This window comes from Mastomys coucha, unplaced genomic scaffold (genome assembly GCF_008632895.1).
Source record: "Mastomys coucha isolate ucsf_1 unplaced genomic scaffold, UCSF_Mcou_1 pScaffold5, whole genome shotgun sequence".
Lineage (NCBI taxonomy): Eukaryota > Metazoa > Chordata > Mammalia > Rodentia > Muridae > Mastomys > Mastomys coucha.
Window position 1 is genome coordinate 84,955,069 of NW_022196911.1, and position 24,221 is coordinate 84,979,289.

A 24,221-nucleotide genomic window follows, 5' to 3' on the forward strand; every position below is an offset into this window, starting at 1 on the left:
TAAGTTTAAAAAAAAGTCACAGGAACCAAGTTAACAGCCGCCCATTTCTAAATATAAAGTGCTGGTTTCTTGCTTTGATATTTTCATTTTGAACAAAAGTATGATGACATCGTCACCTATTCTACTGACCTTTCTGGTGAGATTATGTATTTAGGTCCACATTAATGTGCAAATTAATACAACCTTTCAAGTTTTCTAGCTAGTGCAAATAAAAACCCCACAGTGTACATTAGAAATATTTTACTTTATGTTACAGATAAAAATTGCTTTCTGACATGCTGGCAGAAGTACTAAATTTATACAGCACGAAAAGAACTTTTCTGAGTCAGCCTATGTTACAACCAGGCACACAAACACTAAAAAGGCAATTGCTACAGATTTCCATACTCTAAAAAAATAAAATAAATAGTTTTCATTATAAAATTTTTATAAATATCAGCTACATTCCAAGTTCACAGCTAAGTTGCAGAAAGTCTAAAATGTTTAAATTCAGTTACCTTACTACTGGACAACATCTACTCTGAGACAGAAGTGCCTCTGACTCTCTTCTATACAAAGCACTGAGAACTGTCTAAGGATCTGTTTGGAGTTTAAGCCACTCAGTTCATGAGGGTGAGGAATGTATAAGAGCAGAAAAAAAAGATGTGGGAACAGACAAAGAAATGGTTCATAGTTTTTCCTGAGAATGTGTTAAGTTGTGTTGCTATGGAGACAACTTTGAATGGAATAGAGGGATCTCCCAGTGAATCATCTTGTGAAGTATAGAGGCCTGGTAATAAGCTTTCACCATCTAATATATAACCTGCAAACACTAAGTACTACAAATTGTATTCAAACAAGGCACACACACGTCTACTCATTGATCTGGAATGCTGGATAAGTAGTGAGCTGTAGAGGATAAAATACTGGTATGTCTGAGATACAGTATTGTGGAAGTTACATAATGGAATCTGAGTAAGGCATCAGAAAGACACCATGGTGTGTCGTGTCGTGGCAAGGGGACACAAGCCTGCTCTACCTGGAGTATCTCAGTAGCTACCTTAACTATTTTGACTGATAGCCCAGAATTAATAAGTCATTTTACCACAAATAGAGCATTATGAATTACAGGTATATAAGCTACATCCATAATAAATTTAACAGTATGCCTCAGAGGGTAACTCTAACAATTCTGACCATGAATCTAAGGGTGAATTTCATTACACTCCAGACAGATCAGTTCATGAGCTGCAAACTTTCACAGCTATCTCAAACCTCTGCTGCAGCTCTCCAGTGTGAAGGCCTACATTGTTACAAACCTGTGGACCCTCTTTCGATGGTAGAATTTGGCCTTACCCAGGAACAGGTGGAAGAGGTTAATTTAGCAGAGTAAAATTACTTTAGATAATGTACTCATTAACATTTTAGTTACTAAGTTGTCCTTTCAAAGACGTGGTCTAGGCCTGAGGTGACTAAAATTGAAGTTTATGGCAATTCACTGACTGTAGTTTCATAATAAACTATTAAACGGGAGATAAATGGTGGTTCTGGGAATAGAGTCTAGTCTTTCAGAAATTAATTCACGCAAGACCACCAAGCGCAAACATGCCATTTGTCAGAAACACACAGAGCTAGATGCCCACCAGTGTGCCTAACTGTAGAGGCAGGCCATGGACAGCAGCATAAGAGCGCCCTCTAATGGAGAGCCATGGACCTGCTTTCAATAAGTACTTAGGGACAGAGGGTAGAGGGACAATGAAAGAAACAAAGCTTGCAACCCCAAGTTCCCATCATGTGCCCTCCCTTTTAAGGTCTGAGGAATGAGCACAGTATATATGCCACGGAACCAAGAGAGAGTTCTATATGGCTGTGACCAGCAGATTTATGTGATCACTTTACTAAATAAAGCTGTACAATACAGTGTAAATGCTAAACAGGAGCATCATGCCACAAGGTAAACAGTAAGTTAAAAATATCTTTCTCATTTTGAAATAAATATGATATAGACATCTTAGCAGAGCTTCCCTCTCCGAGGGCTATGCTGTCAACAGTCCTGCAGCGTTTCACAACACAAGACCACTCAACTTGAAGGCAGTCAGCCTGGGATTTTTTTGAGTGACTAATCTACTTGGAAGCTTCCCTTACGTGTATATTTTTTCCAGTCAACAATATCTTTTAGTCTAAAGAAAAGCTGGAGAACTGTAGAGCTTCCAATCCAAAGTTTTCTAAACCTTCCTTTAGACCTGTCTAGTTGTGTATACATACATACATACATATATATATATATATGTATGTGTGTGTGTGTACATACACACACTAGTGCCGGAGTGTAGTTCAATGACAGAGCACTCATCTAGACTTCCAGAGGACCAAGGTTCAATCCCCAGTTCTGCCCAAACAAAAACAACTTGAAAAAAAGACTGCAGTTCAGTTCAACATGGTCATGATACACCTGGAAGCCTAACAGGAAATATACTTCTGTGAGAATTTTAAGCGCCATTTTTCTTTCACTTTTCTTCTCAGGTGCTCCTAGAAATCAGACTGTAGGGTTCATTTGGTTTGCAGTGTGAGCCATCTTACGAAGCAGACTGCAGGAGGAGGCCCATGTTAACCATGGCAGTTCAAAAAGCAAGCTAACTAGTGGTTAATGTGCGGTCACCATATTAAGAGCTAAGGGAATGACCTTTCCATCCACACCCTGTCCACCAGGGCAGTGCATAACGCTGTGAGGCCAGTCATAAGGCGTCCAGCCAGGAGGAGCACTTCGTCTTCGTGGACCTTTCTGTGTTTTTTTTTTTTTTTCAGTTAGTGACAAATGATCAGAGCGTGTTGCTGACAGGTGAGTCTGTAACACTGAAGTCTAGTTATGGAAATGCTGGTTATGTGGCTCATACACATGATACTAGGGATGGCATGACGGCTGCAGTGCCAGCAGTGCATCCAATGGATGACATGTCACAGATGCTGTCTCATCTCGTCCTTCTACTCGGCTTCCTTTAAGTCCTCGTGATCTGAAGGGCTTGAGATGTCATCATCTGACTGTTCTCCAGAGAAGTATAGCATCAGTGCGTGTGTCTTGTGTGTTATGGTGACAGTACAGGGCCCTTGGGCCCACGGCTCCCCATCCACCTGCATCGGCATCATGGAGCACTTCAAAGTCAGCTGAAATCAGGAAACAATTAGAAAAGTGTCCATTCTAGAAACTATAGGCAGGTGTTCCTATCTTCCACTACCTCCATAGGTCCTGAACCTTTGACATTAAAAAATTAATCTGAAGCCGGGCGGTGGTGGTGCACGCCTTTAATCCCAGCACTTGAGAGGCAGAAGCAGGCGGATTTCTGAGTTTGAGGCCAGCCTGGTCTACAGAGTGAGTTCCAGGACAGCCGGGGCTACAGAGAAACCCTGTCTCAAAAAAACAAAAAACAAACAAACAAAAAAACCAACCAACCAAACAAAAAACCAAACAAACAAACAAAAAAATTAATCTGAATGCAGCTTTTTATAGATTGTTAGGGACTCTTTCCCAGTGGGCATTTTACTTCGTTAGCTGGCCAGCTTCCCTGCAAGCCCCTGCTACAAGCTACAAAGTTTGGGAAAGTGAACCATGCATACTATCTTCTGCATATCTAACACTGTCACCTACCCGCACTGTGTGTGCTTGTCCTATTCGAAAAGGATTTGCCAGTTTCACCTGGATTTGAGCACAGTGGAAAGACCCGTATACTCCAACGATTTCCAGTAAGCCATCATCATGTCTGACATGAGAAGAAAATATGGATTACAGAATGCAGTAAAGTCAAATTATCCACAGAAAACACTTTTCATATAGGTGGGTCATCAACTCTATCTATCTATCTATCTATCTATCTATCTATCTATCTATCTATCTATTGATCTATCTATGGGATTAAAGGCATTGGTGTCACCACACCCACCCACCATCTGATTAACAGCAGTGAAAACCTGAGGGAAACATGAGAGTTCAAACAACAACAATAAAAAAATAAACCCACCCCACCAAAACAACCTAACCCAATCCAACACAAACCCAGAGCACTTTAAAGAAAGTGACAACCACACACTGCAGTCAGCTGTGGTACTAACAACTATAATCTAGCACTAGGGAGGCTGAAGCAGGAGCACTGAGTTCAAGGCTAACCTGCTTTATAGATTTGGTTTCAAACCAACCCCCACTACCCCCTAAAACAAGAAACTAGCTGCACTGCAACTGTACATACCTGGCCAGAGGATAAGTCTCATCTCCCATTCCTTCCCACAGCCGGCAGCCACCGCCCCAGTATCCAATGTTCAGAACAATAATGCCCTCCAAACTAGGCAGTTCAACTCGCTCACCATCCAGCTCTAGCTTTAAAGAAATGTAAGTAGTTACTACAGGGCACCTGTCTCCACAGCTCTAATGAGCATGCTCAAACATGTGAGACACGCCCGAGGGGAAGACAACTTCCTATTTAAGGTAACCTGACCTTTCTTTGTCTTCATACAATGGAACTAATTATTAATTAATTGGTTTACCCTGATGTGTGTGTGGAGGTCAATCGAAGCTGTCTGTCTTGGTTTTGAGTGTCACTGCCTGGCTCTTATTACTTTTATAACTTGGTTTCTAGGGGACTGGACTAAGGTCCTCACTTGTAATATAAGCCCTTCACCAACTGAGCTGTCCCTTCACCCCAAGAGGGACAGTCTTTTTCTTTTTTTCTTTTGCTGGTTTTTTGAGACAGGGTTTCTCTGTGTACCCCTGGCTGTCCTAGAACTGGCAGGTTTATTACCCTGGCACAGGAGCAGAATTCAAGTTCTGAACAGGCTGGTATGGTACTGAGGCCTGGCCTCCGTCTGGATGTCTTCAGCCTTGGCTCGTGCCCTCTCCCTCCCCGCAAGCCATGTTACATTGAAGCTCTCTTACAAGTGTGAGGGCTTGGTCCCCAGCACCCCTCCCTCAGTAACACTTTCCTGGAGAATCCTGCAGCTCCCTCCTGCCAGGGGGCTCCTCACTACATGCTCATGCTGTCCATTCCTGCTAAGGTGGTTCTCATTTCGTCCTTTCTTATTTGTCAGTGCTTTTAGGCTTCTCTAATATTTTTGTTGTTATTAACCATTACAGACTCTATATAGAAGCAAGCAAGAGACTTAAGACTGCTATGTATGTCTGGGTTCTGTAGCAGCACACAATCAACGTCCTATTCTCACTGCTTTGACACTCTTCTTTGCTTTAGTATATAAGAGGTATTACCTAGGTTACGTGGAGGGTGCAGACATAGCTCAGAGGTGAAGAGTACCTGCTACTCCTACAGAGTGTCCAGTTCAGTTCCCAGGTATCCACATGGCAGGTTACAACTGTCCTCACAAAACTGGTGTACTTACAGTGTATCAACACTGTATATACAGGCCAAACACTCATATATATATATATAAAACAAAAACAATGAATACTGTAGCCAAGTGCCTGGCGTAAAATCGCTCCACATCTACAGACAAAGTATGTTTGCAGAAAATTCAGCATTTATTAAAGAACTCCAAAATTAAAAAAATACCCAAACTTTTAGAAAAATCATTAGTAGCTTACCTCAATTTTTTTATTCAAGTCTTTACACTCTTGTACTAAACAATCTTTAGTTCCATAGAATAAATAAACAGCCTGTGAAAAATGGACAAAAGATATTAAAACATTAAGAAGATACTGTAAATACGACCTTAAAGCACCAATCAAGAAGACATGATAGCAGAGCTCCCTGCTCTGCCACTAGCTGATGCTTCAATGTGGCCTGGGCACTAAGGCACAGATGAGGGATGCCTCTGGTATGCAACCCAGTTTCATATCCTTTAACACTCATTCAGCATTTCATTTTATCTGGCAACTGCAGTTGAATTCTAGGTGAATGGTGACATGAAGTGTGAGCTTTCCCTTTCTTTGGAGATAAGTGTCATGTAGCTCTGTCTGGGCCTAGAATCTGATACTCAGTCTGAACTTCTAATCATCCTGCCTCTACCTCTTGGTACTGATATTACAGTTGGTTGGTTGTTATCATACCTGGTTTTAAGGGGTGCTGGGGATTAAGCCCAGGACTGCTGAGTCCTGCCTGTATGGTCATGGAAGGGATGGCATGACATGGTTCCTGCTCCTGGAACAGAGCCAGCAGGGTGTGGACATAAAAAGTGTTGATGGTTGCTGGGCATGAGGCTTGTTTGTATAAAAAAAATATATTTTATTTCATGTTTCTCCTTTGGGGAATATTCTCCCTGCCAAAGGCTATTAGGGAATGTCTTCTCTGCCAAGGTTAATGACTCCATGATAACCAGAGACAGCACAAGTCTGGGAGGTGAGGGTATGTCTATATCCTTAGCAAAAATGTTAAACACTGTAACCTTCAGGACAGCCCTTAAGGTCATGGGAAAGAACTCTGAAAACATGAGTTCAAAAATATAATTTCTCAGCCCTGTCTTGAAAAACCAATATATATGTATGTACACAAACACAAACACACACACACATACACACACACACACACATACACACACACACACACACACAATTTCTCAACTATGCAAAATAAAAGGATGCAATATGAATTATATGAGGGGCTTCCGGGGACCTTTGGCAGAAAGTACAAAGACAGGCAGATTCCTGAGTTCAAGGTTAGCCTGGGACAGAGCTAGTTTAGACCAAGGCAGGATGGGAATGGTAATCTCAGGATCGGATCTCACCAATTACTGTCTTTGCTTACTTACAAGGGCAGAGCTCTGAATTCATTTGCAAGGTTAAACAAATGTGCTTGCTCTCTCCAGAATCAGGGGCTGAGGTCAAGGAATGTTTGTTTGTAGGACAATCAAAATGGGACCTGGAATACATGACTTAATTGGTATAAAAGACTGGGCTTTGGGGCTGGAGAGATGGCTCAGTGGTTAAGAGCACTGACTGCTCTTCCAAAGGTTCTGAGTTCAATTCCCAGCAACCACATGGTGGCTCACAACCATCTATAATGGGATCCGATGCCCTTTTCTAGTGTGCATGAAAACAGCTACACTGTACTCATGTACATAAAATAAAGAAATCTTTAAAAAAAAAAAAAAAAAAGACTGGGCTTTGGTCTTGAAAGCCAAGCTATCAGAAGATCTTCAGAGAGAGCTGTCTCAAGCAGAACACAGACTGTCTGCTTGTACCCACGAATAGACTTTGAGTTGTTCTTTTTGCAGCTCCTGAACACCATTTCCTCAGAACCCCTCACCAAGCTGAGGCAGGTCCTTGGCGCAGGGCACATGCATACTACACATGAACTCTACCAACTGAGCAACACATCTGAAGCCTCGCTCTCTCCTTTGACAGGGTCTTTCTATTTAGTCCAGACTGGCCTTCATTTGTGGTGATTCTCCTTCCTCAGGCCTCCTATTTTGTTAGAATTATAGACTCTTTCTTCTCTCTCTCTCTCTCTCTCTCTCTCTCTTTTTTTTTTTTCGAGACAGGGTTTCTCTGTGTAGCCTTGGCTGTCCTGGAACTCACTCTGTAGACCAGGCTGGCCTCGAATTCAGAAATCCGCCTGCCTCTGCCTCCCAAGTGCTGGGATTAAAGGTGTGTACCACCATTGCCCGGCAAAAGATTTGTTTTTATTTTATGTGTATGGGTGTTTTGACTGAATGTATGTCTATGCACCACCACATGTATGCTTAGTAGCTGCAGAAATCAAAGAGGGTATCGGACTCCCTGGAACTTGAGTTAAAAAGGGATGTGGGCTGCCATGTGGATGCTGGCAATCAAACCCTGGTCCTCTGCAAGAGCAGCCAGTGTCCCTACCACTGAGTCCTCTCTCCAGCCCATGTTATCTTAGTAATATTATTTTAAAAATACTAGTTTCTGTGTCCCTGAAAATTGTGATGGTTTTTTGCATCTATTGGATCCTGTAATGATTGCTGCTACAATGGCTTTTTAAATGACCAGTCCCTAATTACTGAAATACAAAGATTTAAAAAATGGCCTGTATGATTGATTAGTAAAACTATTAATGCAACAGTAGAAATATTAGCAGGAGCAAAGAGATGAGCAAAGTGAGAACCACGGTTTTACAAAATAGAGCTACTGTAGATTCTTTATTGCTGAAGCATAATCTTGCCAATAATTTCCTGGCATGTGCTGCTTTAATGTGTCAGATTTCTCTCATATTATCAATGGCTGAACTGATGACCTGCATGAAGAGACAAACTAAATCTCTCAAATGATCTTTAAATAGTTGTCATGGTTAGGTTGGCTTTCCCTTTCCTTGGTACTCTGTAAGCTATTCTTACAATCTTGCCATGCTTGCCCACAATAGCTAGACTAGTCATGTAAGCTGCATTGGTCTCTATTTCAGCACAGTTCTCTCTTGAAAGAGAGGAGCTGTTCTGGGCACAGAGGTCTTTGTGCTCGCAGACATATACATGGGATTGTTCCTTCAAGAGAAGGATGCAAAACCTGTTCTCTGTCCAAAAGGCTGGAGCTTTTTGAAATGTCTGATAACCTTTGCACTCTCTGTATGCAAAGATTTTCTGGCACCAGACTCTTCCCCTGATCCTTACTGTAAGCTCGTTTCCTTCAGTCAATCTATAGAACCTATCTTTGTGAACTAGACAAAGTTTCTAATGGAGTCACGTCTGATCTGTATTTAGTTTACTTTGCTCCTCAAGGAGATACACATATACTTTGTTGTGCATGTGGGATTGAGTTAATTATCACCAGAAGACTTTTCACCAAATTGTGCTGTGCTTAAATATGCCTAAAGTAACCCACTTGGGGTCAGGCTCCTGAAGTTTGAACCACCAATGGTTACTGAGTCCTGTCAAACAGAACTGCCTTCTTGCTTCCCAGAGCTCATCACTCTGCTATCTTTGCAGGTCACAAAGACAGCCTCCACCCTCTGCAACCTAGCATTTGTAAAACAGAAATAGGGATACAACTAATTTCTACTTATTTTTCACAGCCAAAAAAATAATTAAAAAAAAAAAAAAAAAACAACAAAACTGCCGGGCAGTAGTGGTGCACACCTTTAATCCCAGCACTTTGGAGGCAGAGGCAGGCGGATTTCTGAGTTCGAGGTCAGCCGGGTCTACAGAGTGAGTTCCAGAACAGCCAACGTTATACAGAGAAACCCTGTCTTGAAAAACCAAAATAACCAAACCAAACCAAACCAAAAAAACCTAAAACAGAGCCAAGCATAGTGGAGCACACCTTTAATATCAGCAGAGGCAGGAAGATCCCTGCAAGTTCAAAGCCAGCCTATTCTATATAGCAAGTTTCAAGGCTATCCAGAGAGACCTTGTCTCAAAAAAAAAAAAAAAAAAAGGTCCAAAACCAGTAACAACAAACCAAACAAAACCAAAAACTAGAAAAGAACACACAAATAAAATCTCAGACAGTACTTCCATGTAAGGAAGCAGCTAGGCTAGGAACTGGAACAATAACTTCTGTGAAGTGCCATGGGTAACTATCTGCCTTGGAAGGCTTTCCTAAGCGAACGAAATATATTTTGTCTATTAGTGACATAACCAAAAATGTATTTTCCCTAGAATTTCTTTCAGCTATTTAAGATAAACTTCAACATACTCGATTTAACTTCCATATAAGTAAAATATCCCAACTTTTAATTTTAAAACTCTCATTATAGTTAACAAAACATACTTATGGATTTTAATTTGAAATCCTATACAAAACAGAGCACATAAATGTTTCTGTAAGTCAGTGTGATCTGAATCTAAGAGTGCTAAATATAATTGAACTATTGATTTTTACTGTACCTTCGCTGATAAGCAGGAAATGTTATTTTATCCAACACACCTTGTTAAGGATTCGACTGGAAAACAGAGATGGTGCCTTCTCTCGATGAGCATGGAAGTTGAGAGCCATGAGGGCATCGGGTCCAATAGAGAAGTAGTTGTTCATTGTGAACTCCTGGGAGAGAGGACAGACGACTCTACCAGCTGTGCCATCCACAGGTCAATCTTAGTCTGTCCTCTTCTAGACAATGCACTACTTTCTCTATTTACTTTTCGCAGACTATATACACTGCCTGGTGAAACTGTGCTCTAAGAGCCACAGACAGGGCTCCGGCTCTGTTTCTGCTTGGCACACCACACCTCAGAACTTCCATCTGGAATGGCTCTGAATTTTGTCTGCAGGCTTTTTTGCTCCTGTGTTCTCATGGTACTACTTGCTCTGTACCTTCTTTGCAACTTTCAGACTCTGCAGGTCTTATCATTTTATTCCCTTAGTTTGTATTCTCAATTCCGTCTAAATTCTTCTGTCTAATATCTATCTCTGTTCTCATTCCTAAGAAAAAGCACAAACCACCAGCCTCTTGTTCAACACCCATTTGAGCTGCTCTGCCAAGTGACTCATTCTATTACACTGAAAGCCTAAAGTTCCCTATTTTTATTTTCTTGGTTAAAATCATTTCCATGTACCTTATTATGAAAATTAGAAACCTAGCAGCTATACATTCTTCCTTTTATGGGCATCAATTGCCAAGTCTCTATCAGTCTAACTTTAAACTGAAAGGAGAGTCTCCAAATGGTCCTCAAGGTCTCCCTATGTCTGTAAGCTATGGTCACACTGTCTTTAGAATTTTTCTTAAATACAGATGGGGACTGTGGGTAGTTCAGAGCTGAGTTCTCGGGCAGCATGCGTGAAGCCTTGACTTCAGTTCCCAGTAGACAAATACTCTCTGTTATCTTTGCATTATTTGCTGTTTGCTGGCATGATTCACCTCTGTGAGGGAGAGAAATTCTGTGTTTCTTTGCTGACCCAAATTAACTTGATCTGCTAGGGTGGCAGAACTAAGCAAAATACAAGCCATGGGGAAAAAGCTGAACCTGAAGCCCTAGAGCTCAGTGAGGAAGGCAGTGCTTGGGTGCTCTGCTCTGTACCCAGGCCCCTCTACAGCACATCTCTCCCTCTTACCCACACTCTGTGCATTTGCTGAACTAACAGCTGAAGCACTAAACACGTACCTTGGGTTTTCTTAAATTGTAGTATCCTTTATTTGTTACCTGTACTTTCCATCTAAAAAACAGAAGTTGAAAAAGAAAAAAAAAAGTACTTTTTACCAAAAAACCTATATTCTAGATAGCCTGACATGAAAATTTCTATTTAATAAGTGCTATTTTAAAGCATTTAAGAACATATTAAGCAAGTATACACATTTTGGCATAACTTATAACTGAACCTTTTACAAGGTTAAGAACAAGACACCAGCACCTGTTATAAGTATAGCATATATAGTTCTTTTCATTTAAATTACATTTAACTTGTTTTTGGTTTTGGAGATAGTGCCTTAACGCTATGGCCTAGGTTGCCATAAGCTAATTGCCCCAGATTCATGGCAAATTTCTCCTGTCTCAATCTCCCAAGTGCTGGGGTCACCACGCCTGGCCAACTTCATTACATCTTATAGCTACACAAGACTTCATTTATAAAAATACTATCCCCAAGCTCACATACGGACTTGCTAGCTTAGTGTAGCTTACCTGTCTAGTTTGATTCTGTCTGCTTCCATTACATTTCTTAAGACCTGTGCAACCGGGATTTCTCCAGCATAGCCTGTACCCCAACCCAGGGTGTTGGACAGATCGTTGCCTGTTCCCAGAGGTAAGACTGCAACCTCTGGAATGTATTTTTCTTGTCCCTAGAATAAAAAAGACACACTGTACATTTTGCTCTTTAGATTATTTGTAGTATTAATAGTAACTGTAAAATCTAAAGACTAATGCAACAAAGACACAGTACAACTGTTAGTGTGCTAACTACTTGATTAGTGTCAAGCACTCTAGCAGAGCCACATCATCAGCCACCATGACAATAGTTCTCAAAGACAGATACCTTAATCTTCATTTCATCAATTGCATCGAGGACCCAACCCACAGTCCCGTCCCCTCCACAAACAAGGACTCGAACTGAGTAGTAAGGAAGAAGAGTGCACAGCTGCAGAGCTTTGATCGGGGGAGTTTTAGTGACATCAAACACCTAAAACACGAAAGGACAAGAAAGAATTATTTTTACCCAACATTGTCTTTCACCTTCCTGGCTATTACATATTTCCCTTTCAAAGTTCCCCAGGGACAGGGCCTCCTGTTCACTGCCGCTCACCCTGTACACTGACCTACAAAGGAGGAACCAGCCTCATTCCACTGACTAGGACACTGAGGCCCAGGAGGTTCAGTCAGTTGCTGATGAATCTGCAGATGTTGAGATACAACCCAAACTAAGTCCATGATATTGTCTGACTCCTTTCCATTCACATCACACTAGAGTGGATTAAGCTCACCTTTAGCTAGTGTTCCATTCTTTATGCCTTAAAAACAAAACACTAGTGCAGATTTCTAAAGAATAATTCTGACAAATACACAATGACCTAAAATGTAAAGACTCTGATTATCTATAAATATTTACTGACAGAGGAAATAGAGACTAATGACCTCTGTATAGGTGGCTTCTGTGGTATAGTTTATAGTAACCCCAGTGCAGGGGCAAACTTAATTTCCACTGGTAGGAAACGATGAATCACCACGTATCTGTTAAGTTAGCAGTTAGTCATGAGGTCTGAAATGATGAGGCTATATTGCAAGGACAGAAAATGCTGAGGAAATCTGTGCATCTTACTGTTAACGGCGGTTATCCTCTTTGGTGCTATAGACTGAATCTATATGTTAGCAAATTACTTTATCATTAGGCTATTGCTCTAATACTGAAGATGTAGAAAGCATAAACTGGAAGGAAAAACAGCAGTTACATTTCAGATGGCTACAAAGTGGACTGATTTTAAGAGAGGATCTTACTGGGCAGTCCAGACTGACCTGGAATTCAGAGATCCACCTGTCTCTGCCTCTTGTGTACTGGGATTATAATAGGAGTGTACCATTACACTTGGATACATTCAATTTTAATAGCATACCTCCCGCATTTTAAAAATCAAGGTGCAGCCAGGAAGTGGTGGTGCATGCCTTTAATACCAGTACTTGGGAGGCAGAGGCAGGTGGATTTCTGAGTTCGAGGCAAGCCTGGTCTACAGAGTGAGTTCCAGGACATCCAGGGCTATACAGAGAAACCCTGTCTCGGAAAAAAAAAAATTAAGGTGTAATCTACTTTTCAAAAAAAATTATCTCTGAAAATATGTAGATGGTCTCAGTTTGTACAACTACTATCATAATTCATTTAAAACATTTCGTAAGATGCTACAAGGTCCCACAGTCACTTCCTGCTTCCAGACCTCAGAAATCATGAGTCTACATTTCCCCACTCTACTGACTTACCTTTTCTGGATAGGTCACATGAATGCAACTATACAGTATGATCCCTTCAGCCTGGAATGATTTTGCACTGCTTTTTTAAAATTCACCCACTGTCTTTCATTCACTGAAAAGTATTCCACTTTATGAATACACAGTCTGTTTATCCACTCAGCAGCCAATGGACAGACATCCCAGTCTACTGTTTGGCAATTATGGATAATGCTGCCATTGAACATTTGCTATGAGGTCTGTGGAACATAAGGCTTCATTTCCCTTGAAAGTGAATTGCTAGGTGATATGATTGTTGTTTTGTTTTGTTTGAAGGGCTTGAGTCTTTTATAATTATTACTCTTTCCTATGACTAAGTAGTGATTCCAGGCATCAATAACTGTTGCATTTCAGGGAAAATAAAAGCTAAAAATAGGAGACTTAGAAAGGAAGGTTCTTCTCTTTAGTTACCTGGACTGGATTTAACAGGATCTTAAACTCTCCCAGCAGACCTTCTCCCATGTTAGTTCCACTACGAGAGTTGGCCAGGATTATTAATGGGGTCCAGTGCTTTCCAAACTTAGAAGCAAGCTAGAAGAATGACAGGAACAAAATGGGGTTAGAGTGAGAGATGCACACATAAAACTTCCCTGAGTAACAGTGGTGCTGCAATTCACTGACATAAGAACTGTGCAGCACTATCAACACAATAAAAAGCCCAGGGATGGAGAGGACCATCCAGCGTGGCCTTCCACTTAAGGTAGACTTTTCTTTTTTTTTTTTTTTTTTTTTTTTTTGGCTTTTTTTCGAGACAGGGTTTCTCTGTATAGCTCTGACTGTCCTGGAATTCACTCTGTAGATTGGGTTGGCCTTGACCTCAGAAACCCATCTGCCTCTCCCTCCCAAGTGCTTAGATTAAAGAAGTGTGCCACCATATGCAGGCTAAATTTAATCAACTTTTAATAATTTACATTTATTTCTTATGTGGATGAGTGTTTTGTCTGCATAAATACACATCATATGCATGCAGTATCCTCAGAAGCCAGGAGATGCTGGATCCCTTGGAACTAGAATTATAGACAGGTGTGAGCTGCCATGTAGGTGCTGGGAACTGAAACTGGGTCTCTGGAAGAGCGGTCATGTGCTCTGTACTGAGCAGCCCTCTCTCCAGCCCCTTTATCACTCTATAAACAGTATGTTCACCAGGCTCCTGAAGAGGATTTGAGTGTGGTTCCCAGAACCCACTTCAGGTGGCTCACAAGAGCATATTAGAAGACAGCTAGAAGTCCTTTTAAATATGAATATCCAAGCATGTCCTAATGACTTCTAATACTTAGGGGCTGGTGAGATGGGTTTGCAGGTAAAGGTGCTCATTGCCACACCCAACACCTCAGTTCAATCCCTGGAACTTACTTGGCAGAGAGAGAGAACCAACTCCCACAAGTTAACCTTTGCCCTCCACATCTGCATCATGGCCCCCATGAAATAAGTAGATGTAATAAGGTTTTAAAAAATATTTTATTTTCATTTTCAGTTGTGTGTGATGTGCATGTGTGAGTGTAGGTGCCTAAAAGGTACACATGTATACACATGAAATAAAAAATTAATCAAAATCATTATGTAATTTGCCACACAATTATATAGGTTGAGTATCCCTTATCAGAAGTTCTCAAACCTAAGTGCCAAGTGTCCCCCTCCACCCCACAGGCCTATGGCCTCATTCTGTTCTTTCATACACATGTGTTATTTACTCAGGGTCTCCCCTCCCATTTCCTCTCTCTCCTAAAAGTACCATTCCCCCATAGTTACTAATTTTGGTTTTGTTTTGTGTCCCATAGACTGTAATCGGAGGCCCCTGTGTGATCCTGAATCTGGACCTATCCACCAGAGCCTGGAGACTCACAGAGGATCTATAAACAGATACCATGTCTTCTCTTCTACGGGACTGTTGCCAGCAGGTTAGCAGCATATGGTAGGTCATATCATCGTGTCTGTGCCTGTGTGTCCTGTTGTCATCCCATGTTGTTCCCCTCACCCCGACAAAATTTCTCTGTGTAGCCTTGGATACCCTGAAACCTGTACTCTGTAAACCAGAGTGGCCCCAAACTGAGTGATCCACTTGGTTGCTACCTCCCGGAATGCTGGGATTAAGGATGGGTACCACCATGCCTGGCCAGAAGTGTCTCTTAGTTTGGAGTGTTTGCACACACACAATAGGGTGTTTTCGAAGTTAGATCCAAGTTTAATATGAAGTTGATTTATATTAACCTTGATTATATATGAACCTTCAAACGTAGCAAACAGACAACTTTGAAGGACATTTTTTTAGTGTCCTGACATTTTGACCACAACCTGTCCTAAAATAAGGGAGGATTTTCTACTTGTGGTGTCTTTTGTTTTGTTTTGTTTTGTTTTGTTTTTCGAAACAGGGTTTCTCTGTATAGCCCTGGCTGTCCTGGAACTCACTCTGTAGACCAAGCTGGCCTCGAACTCAGAAATCTGCCTGCCTCTGCCTCCCACATGCTGGGATTAAAGGGGTGCCCAGCTTATGGTGGCTTGATGGCACCTAAAATGTTGGATTCAGGATGCTCAATCTTTACATTTTTGAGTCTGTCCCCAGTTAATACAGCTCATGTTCTTCTAGCCACTGACAAACTGGATTTTATTTTCTCTTATCTCTTTGTTTTCCTTTTCTGAATGTATCTGATGATATATTAGCTTGCAGGATTTAGTTGTTTGTGATTCCTAGTTTTTTTGCTTTGTTCTTTGAGGCAGGGCCTCACAGAGATCTGTCTGTCTCCTGCCTCTCTGCCTCTTGAGTACTGTGATTTAAGGCTCCTTTGCTATTTTATGCACGGATGGGCATTCTGGCTGCATTTATGCTTATACAAAGCAAGGCCCACTGGATCCCTCTGTACTGTAGCTAGAGCTGGTTCTGAGTCTCCACATAGGTGCTGAGAATCCAATCCTGGTCCTCTAGAAGAGCAGCTAGTGCTCATAACTGCTAAGCCACCTCTCTAGCCCCTGCCTCTTAGTTTTTGAAACCAGATTTTGCTAAGTATCCCAGAATTTGCGATTCAGACTAAGCTGGCCTCAAACTCTTGGTCCTGCTGCCTTTTGCTCTAAGTGGTGCTATTAAAGATGTTTGCCATCATGCTGAACCTTGGATAAGGTTTTATGGTTTACCATAACAACAGTTTATATCTCTTGACCTCTTAGTTACTTAATTCCCAATTTTCTCAAATACACAGAATTAACTATCATATATATCAACTTTAAATGAATAAATTTACAAGAAAATAAATGAATTACCACTTCATAATTTGTGTTTTTGTCTTTACGCATCTGGTTAATAGACGTTAAATAGCTTGGCGGGATGATGAGATTCTTGAATTCTCCAAAATCGCACTTTTCACTCTTTAAGCTGCTTCTCATGCACTCATCGTGGACTGTCTTCTGGCACCAAATGCACCTGAGGAAGGAAGAAACAGCTGGCAGTCAGGGTTAAACCAGTGCTCCCAATCCACAAAACACATTCAGTCAAAAGTTACAGTGTATCCACATAGAAATAAATGTAATCAAAAATGTCCACAAAAAAGTACTCCTTATGATCAAGATTTTGAAAATGAATAAGTAACTTCTTAGGGCAATTTTGTAATGTGGTAACACCTCTAGGTACAACCTCCCTAAAAGGTCAATCTAGAACAGCTGTACATTAGAAATGTGTGTGCATTAGCTGAAACCTGTTCATATCCCATTTCTTTTTTTTATTTCAAACTATTTATTTCTATTTTATGGCACTGATGTATTGGAAGCATGTGTCTGTGTGACAGCGTCAGAGCTCCTGGAGCCAGAGTGACAGGCAGTGGTGAGCTGCCATGTGGACACCAGGTTCTTTGGAAGAGTAGCTGGTACTCTTAGTCATTCAGCTATCCTTCCAGCCCCCAAACCATCCCACTTCTTTTATGAGCTGATAATAGTTCAATGTCTGGTTCTAAAACAACGATAGGACATGTACACCCAGATTTACTCTGTTCTGGGTGTCAATGCCAACAACGGGCAGGGTTAGTGCTGGCGACACTCAGGCTTTCTATTATTAATCTGCTAAACCACTTAATCCACTCACAGATAAGACACAGCTGACTAGCAACAACAGGCCACCAAAGGACGACAGAATTAACTAATTTAAAAAGGAGGGAATGTTAACTCTGGGCCTTCTATTTTAAAGGTGGTTTTTCCTTTTGGATGTTGAGATTTGTCAAATAATTACTGCTGTTTATGCAAGAGTTCTAGTGATGGCTAAAAATAGATACCTGAACAATATGTTAGAGACAATTATAATACGGCTTGCTCATGACATTTATAAACATTGGCCTTTAACTTCAGAAACTATAACAGATGGTTACACAGTTGATTTAACTATTGCATCTACTGGTGGCCTACAGCTAATTACTATTTTATTGTGATCATTGTATTATTGTTTTTGAAATAAGATTCTGCTTTTTGGCTCTCTGGCTTTGAAGTCCCCGTGCCTCAGATTCCAGAGTACTACAATATAGGCAAGTGGTGCCACACTGGGTTTGGGTCAATTTTTCCCCCAGTGCTGGAGATGCAACCTAGGACTTGTCCCTACTATTCTATTGTTCTATTTACTACTTACATATATATGACTATAGCTCAGCTAACTCTAACTAGTATAGTCTATTTTTCCCCCATATACCACATTTATTTGTGGGGAAAAGGGTTAAATCTCACCCTCAATTTTTTTATTTACTATGTGCACTGGTGTTTGGCCTGCATGTATGTCTGTGTGAGGGTGTCAGCTCTTGGAGTTACAATTGGAAGCTGCCATATAGGTGCTGGGAATTGAACCTGGGTTCTCTGGAAGTGCAGTCAGTGCTCATAATCACTGAGCCACCTTTCCAGCTCCTCTCACCATCAATTTTTAAGCTGAAGAAGACTATGAGAGCGTGGCGGTGGTGGCAAACACCTTTAATCCCAGCATTTGGGAGGCAGAGGATTTCTGAGTTCAAGGCAAGCCTAGTCTACAGAATGAGTTCCAGGACAGCCAGGGCTACACAGAGAAACCTGTCTCAAAAAAACAAAAAAGAGCCGGGCGGTGGTGGCGCACGCCTTTAATCCCAGCACTTGGGAGGCAGAGGCAGGTGGATCTCCGAGTTCGAGGCCAGCCTGGTCTACAAAGTGAGTTCCAGGACAGCCAGGGCTATAGAGAGAAACCCTGTCTCAAAAAACCAAAAAAAAAAAAAAAAAAAAAAAAAAAAAAAAAAAAAAAAAAAAAAAAAACAAAAAAGACTATGAGACACTGATCTACTCAACTCCTTGTAAATTGTTGTCAAAGGGAGACAAGTAGTAAGGGATACATTGTGGAGAGCCACAGTTTCCCATTTAGAAAATGCTGTTCTTGGAACAAAACAAAATAAAAACAAAACCTAACAAAAAAGCAAACAAAAACCTATAGTGTCAAAAATGCAAGGGCAGGGGCTGGGGAGATGGCTCTGCATTTAAAAGCATTTATTACTCTTGCAGAGCACTGGGTTCAAGTCCCAGTAACCACACAGTGGCTCATAAGCATCTATAACTCTAGTTAGGGGATCCGACACCCTATTCTGACCGGGAGACACCAGGCTTGTATGGAGTACATAAATATGCATGCAGGCAGAACACCAGTGCACATAAAATAACTCTAATGCCCTGAAGAACCTCCCAAAACCTCCTGACAGGGAGTCTGTTTTCTCTTTCTACCCTGTGGGCCTTGGAAACTAACTCAGGTTGTGAGACTCAAGAGTGCACTCACAGGGCCATCTTCATGGCACTTTTATGAGGTTTTGATAACTACACACACTTTGATTTACCCAGAAATCTTTTTGTCATAGTTATTAAGAATATGCATCAGTTTATCTTCAATTTATTTTATTCGCTCGTATTTCAGACTGCCCTTGAACTCTGTAGCCAAGGATGACCCTGAATTTCTGACCCTCCCCACATGGGTGCTCTGCATTGAACCTGGGTCCTCTAGAAGAGCAACCACTGCAACCTCTCCAGACCCAAATATAATAGTTTTTGTTCATTTGTTTTGTCTTTTTGAGACAGGGTCTCACTATGTACCTCTGGCTGTTCTGGACCAGGCTGGCCTTGAACTCACAGAGATCCTCCTGCATCTGCCTCCCAAGTGCTAGGATTAAAAAGGCATGAGTCAAGATGGGCAGTGGTGGTGCACACCTTTAATCCCAGCACTTGGGAGGCTGAGGCAGGCAGATGTCTGAGTTCGAGGCCAGCTGGACCACAGAGAAACCCTGTCTCAAAAAAACCCCAACCAACCAACCAACCAACCAAAAAACAGCATGAGTCACCATGCCTGGTTAATGAATCTTAAATTGAACCCAACTCCCTATTTTTATCAGAAAAAAAGTGAGAAGAACAAGAGGGAAGCTGGAGAAGGGACGGAGCAGCTGCAGGAACCCAGGTGCAGTGGTGGGGCTAGAGGCAGGACTCTCCAAAAAAGACAGAAATTTACAGAGAAAGCAAATTCCAGAGGAGAATGAGAAAGATTAAGGAACAATTTTACATATGTATGAAAATACCAAAAGAAACTATTTTGTATATAATCTAATTATTTTATTTATTTATTTATTTTTCCAAGATAAGGTTTCTCTGTGTAGCCCTGGCTGTCCTAAACTCCCTGTGTAGAGGCTGTCATTGAACTCAGGGATCTGCCTGCCTCTGCCTTCCAAGTGCTGAGATTGAAGGCTCCTGCTACCACTGCTCAGCTAATCTAATACATTTTTTAAAAGTTAAAAGTGAGGCTAGAGGGATGAATCTGTTATCAATGGCACTGGCTGCTCTTGGAGAGGACCTAGGCTTGACTCTTGGCACCTGCATAGCAGCTCACAACCCCGTTACTCCAGGTCCAGACGATAAGATGCTTTCTTTTGGCCTGCATGTGTACTGAGCATACATGTGATGCCGATAAACTTGTAGTTAAAAGACCCACACTCATACAACTAAAAAGAAAAAAAAAGTCAGAGTCAGAAATAGAGTGACCACACGTCTTTGCTTGACTGTAATCACCTTGATTTTAGCTTATATTCTCACATCATTATTAATAATGCTCTCAATGTGTCCCAGCATGAACAGTAAGTTCATACACAACAAGAATTATTTTATTTTATTTATTTTTTGTTATTTTTGAGACAGGGTTTCTCTGTGTAGCCCTGGCTGTCCTGGATCTCACTCTGTAGACCAGGCTGGCTTCGAACTCAGAAATCCACCTGCTCCTGCCTCCCAAGTGCTGGCATTAAAGGTGTGCACCACCACCACCCGGCTCACAACAAGAATTTTTAAAGAGGACAGAAAGGAGAGATGGATCAATGGTTATAAATGCGTCCAGCTGCTCTCACAGAGGACCCTTTGATTCCAGCAACCATGCTGAGCAGCTTGTATCAGCTCCAGGGTAGGCTGACACCCCCTTGTGGCTGCTGTGGGTATCTGCACTCGTGTGCAGATATCAACACCAACACATACACACATGCAATGTGCTGGCACTCAGTAGCTTCAGAGCCATTATTACCTTTCTGTTCAGCTCTTGAAAGTGTATGTGGGAGTTTCTATTTGTCGGAAATAAAACCTGTTAGGCAGGGAAGTCCAGACAAGGCTCTGACAAGGCTGGGTGTTTGAAATCTTGGAGAACCAGCCCTAATTTATCTTCATTTTTATTTTTAAGTGTGTGTGTGTGTGTGTGTGTGTGTTTTAAAAAGGTTTATTTATTTATATGAGTACACTGTCATTGTCTTCAGACACACCAGAAGAGGGCATCAGATCCCTATTACAGATGGTTGTGAGCCACCATGTGGTTGCTGGGATTTGAACTCAGGACCTCTGGAAGAGCAGTCAGTGCTCTTAACTGCTGAGCCATCTCTCCAGCCCCCTATCTTCATTTTTTCAAGTGCAGACCGAGTGAGGAGATAATTTGTAAGACAGCTCTGCTGTCTACTCGCCTCCAACATGAAGCCTGTTTCACATAACACTCCACCAGGCAAGACTCCTCGTTCACTGCGTGTGCTGAAGCCATGAAAACACTCTCAGTTTAACTCAGGTGACTCACCTGAGACACTAGTCCTGAAAGATCTGACAACAGAAATTTCCTTTCAGGGCTGGTAAGAGCCCAACAGCCTGATGAGTGAAGAGCCACAGGATTCAAAGGGAGCTGATTTCATAAAGTTGTCTTCTGACCTCCACATATACTACTCCATTGCAAATGCACACACCCCTCACCCCCATAAATAAAGGAGTGGAAAAAGTAATACTCCTTTCCTGTCTTGTGTGTCAAACACTTGCCTATGACACCAATCACTCTGTTAGCTAAAGAAATTTAAAGTGGGCTAGAGAGATGGCTCAGTGGTTAAGTACACTGATTGTACCTGCATAGGTCCTGAGTTCAAATCCTAGAAACCACACAGTGGCTCACAACCATCCGTAATGAGATCTCATGCCCTCTTCTGGGGTGTCTGAAGACAGCTACAGGGTACTTACATATAATAAATCTTTGGAAAAATAAAATTTAAAGCACTGCTTTGGGATGACCCTTGTTTTCATAGTTCTAAACCAAGAAGCAATTGGTTTTGTGACTGGCATAAAGTTCTTTGTGCACTCTTCATTTTTCCTTATGTAAAATGGGGTGCTACAGAGTAGCCACCAGTTGGGCAGCAATTAAAAGGCCATTGGTGAAAATTAAGAGTCGAATCCTGGCAGGGGTGGGAGGTTAGGGGTGGTGTTGGTGGTGGAATTCAGTTATTAGAGAGCTTGAATGCCATGCTTAAGGCTTTTGGGTTGGATACCCAGCACCTCAAGAACTGATTCTGGTGATGCACACCTGTAATCTCAGTATGGGGAGGTGAAGGCAGAAGCATTAAAAGTTTAAGGTTGCCGGGTAGTGGTGGCGCAAGCCTTTAAAGCACTTGGGAGGCAGAGGCAGGCGGGTTTCTGAGTTCGAGGCCAGCCTGGTCTACAGAGTGAGTTCCAGGACAGCTAGGGCTATATAGAGAAACCCTGTCTCGACAAAAACAAACAAACAAACAAACAAAAGTTCAAGGTCATCTGCTATCCAGTGAGTTTGAGGCTAGCTAGGGCTACAGGAGACTGTCTCAAAAAGGAAAGAAAAAAAAAAAAAAAAAAAAAAAAAAAAAAAAAAAAGCAACATCTACAGGAGACCTGCTGCAAACGCGCCAGGGATGCCCTGAGTAGTTTAGGCCATTTGCTGAGATGGATTTAGGGCTCACCACCCACTGTCTGCAATCTTGCCTCCCACTAAAGCCATACCTGTAATCGCAGAGTTTGGGCTGGCTGCCACACTGCTGCTTGCAGATTACACAGTAAGTGCACAGGGGGACGTTGCCGCGGATCCAGTGGTGGGGCATGGCATCTGCGGCCTTGCTGTCGTTCTTGAGCATGATCTCCTTGCATGGGAAGCGCTTGTCGACTTTCTTGAGACAGCCCTCGTCCACGCGGAGTCCACAGCAGTCGCAGAAGGCCCCTTGCAGGATGTGCTGCGCGCACACGCAGCAGTAAGTGGGGTGGCTGAACAGGTCGGTGTCACGCCAGCAATGCTTGCTCTTACGGAAGATGTCCCTGCGGTGCAGCTGTCTGCGCGAACGCTGCAGGCTACACCACAAGGTGATGAACACCGGCAACAGCACGGAGCACAGCGTCCATAGGACTAAGTGGCCATCGGGGAGCAGGCCCTGGGCAGGTGGGCCAGACCGCTGGTCCTCCTCCATCTTCCCAGGCCCAGGCGTGGCCTACGGAGCTCCGGGTCCAGAGGGCTTGCCTTAGGACTCACTACGTGGGGTTGCGGCTCGTCTCGAGGATGCGCGTGGCCTCGGCCCCGGGAAAGGCGCAGGTCGCACCCCCGTGCTCTGTGCAGTACAGGCTTGGCTCGCGGCCACAGCGTTCACAACGGCCGTCGCGCTGGGCCTCGCCCGTGCCCCTCTCCCGATGTCTCTGGAGACCCCAGTTCGCTCTCGCGGTCTCGGGTACCAACTACAGCCAAGCCTCCGGTTGCCGTCCCACCCTCAGGCCGCGAGATCTGCGTGGGGTGAGGAGGCCGCGCTTGAGGAGTGCACCTGCGCAGTTCGCACGCCGGCCGGCAGCTCAGCGAGGGCTGGGCGGGGCCTGACGCGCCCAGAACATGGGCGGGACCAGGTAGGACAAAACCAATGGCGGCGCTTTCCGATGGTGGGCGGGACTAGAGAAAGGCGGGGTCTGTGCGGATAAAATTTGTAGGCGGGACCAGGTGTGGGGCGGGGCTCGCGCTCCCCTTAGGTAGGAGGGGTCAGGCACGAGGGAGGGGCGGAGTCAAGAGGTGGCTAGGAAAGTTGAAAGACTTCAAGGGTCTGGATCAGATGGGAAAGGACGAACAGAGGAACCGCAATCAGGGGCGGAGTAACAATGTTAGTGTACATGGTTGACTATCATAAGTTCGGAACCAAAGGAAGTTCTACCATAAGTGATTTACAGTATTTGACCTTTAGCCTGATCCCCTTCCTCACCGGTGAAGGTGGAATTGGCATGATTGGAGAATCCTGGATGGAGAAAACTGGCTCTTTTGAAAGTGTTATGTTCTGAATGACACAAGTCAAAGATTGCCAAAAGTCACCAGTGCATTTATATAAATAAAATAAAATAAAAAAATAATAAAGTAACTGGACATATGGCTCACAGAGGTGGATGGATCTCTGTGAGTTCAGGGTCAGCCTGATCTACGTAGTATGAGGATCAAAACAGGAAAAAATATACCATACAGGTTACGAGTTCTGTTTTCAGCCGGGCAGTGGTGGCGCATGCCTTTAATCCCAGCACTTGGGAGGCAGAAGCAGATGGATTTCTGAGTTCGATGTCAGCCTGGTCAGACTGGTTCCAGGACAGTCAGGGCTATACAGAGAAACCCTGTCTCGAAAAACCGAAAAAAAAAA

General features: G+C 42.7%; 1 protein-coding gene across 2 annotated transcripts; it reads right to left on the reverse strand.

The window, feature by feature from the left end:
* Window positions 1-225: 225 nt before the first annotated feature.
* On the reverse strand, window positions 226-23,241 carry Dgke (diacylglycerol kinase epsilon). Of its 2 annotated transcripts, none has more exons than XM_031350857.1 (11): window positions 22,570-23,241; window positions 16,546-16,705; window positions 13,705-13,824; window positions 11,837-11,980; window positions 11,485-11,642; window positions 10,969-11,020; window positions 9,797-9,910; window positions 5,561-5,632; window positions 4,218-4,345; window positions 3,671-3,734; window positions 226-3,141 (listed from the first exon to the last, which is right to left on the reverse strand). In XM_031350857.1, the coding sequence occupies exons 1-11, from the start codon at window positions 23,025-23,027 to the stop codon at window positions 2,962-2,964; spliced, it is 1,650 nt and encodes a 549-aa protein (XP_031206717.1). In that variant the 5' UTR covers window positions 23,028-23,241; the 3' UTR covers window positions 226-2,961. The 2 variants fall into 2 exon arrangements, with proteins under 2 accessions (XP_031206717.1, XP_031206716.1); XM_031350856.1 differs by having other exon boundaries at window positions 3,623-3,734.
* Window positions 23,242-24,221: the final 980 nt, after the last annotated feature.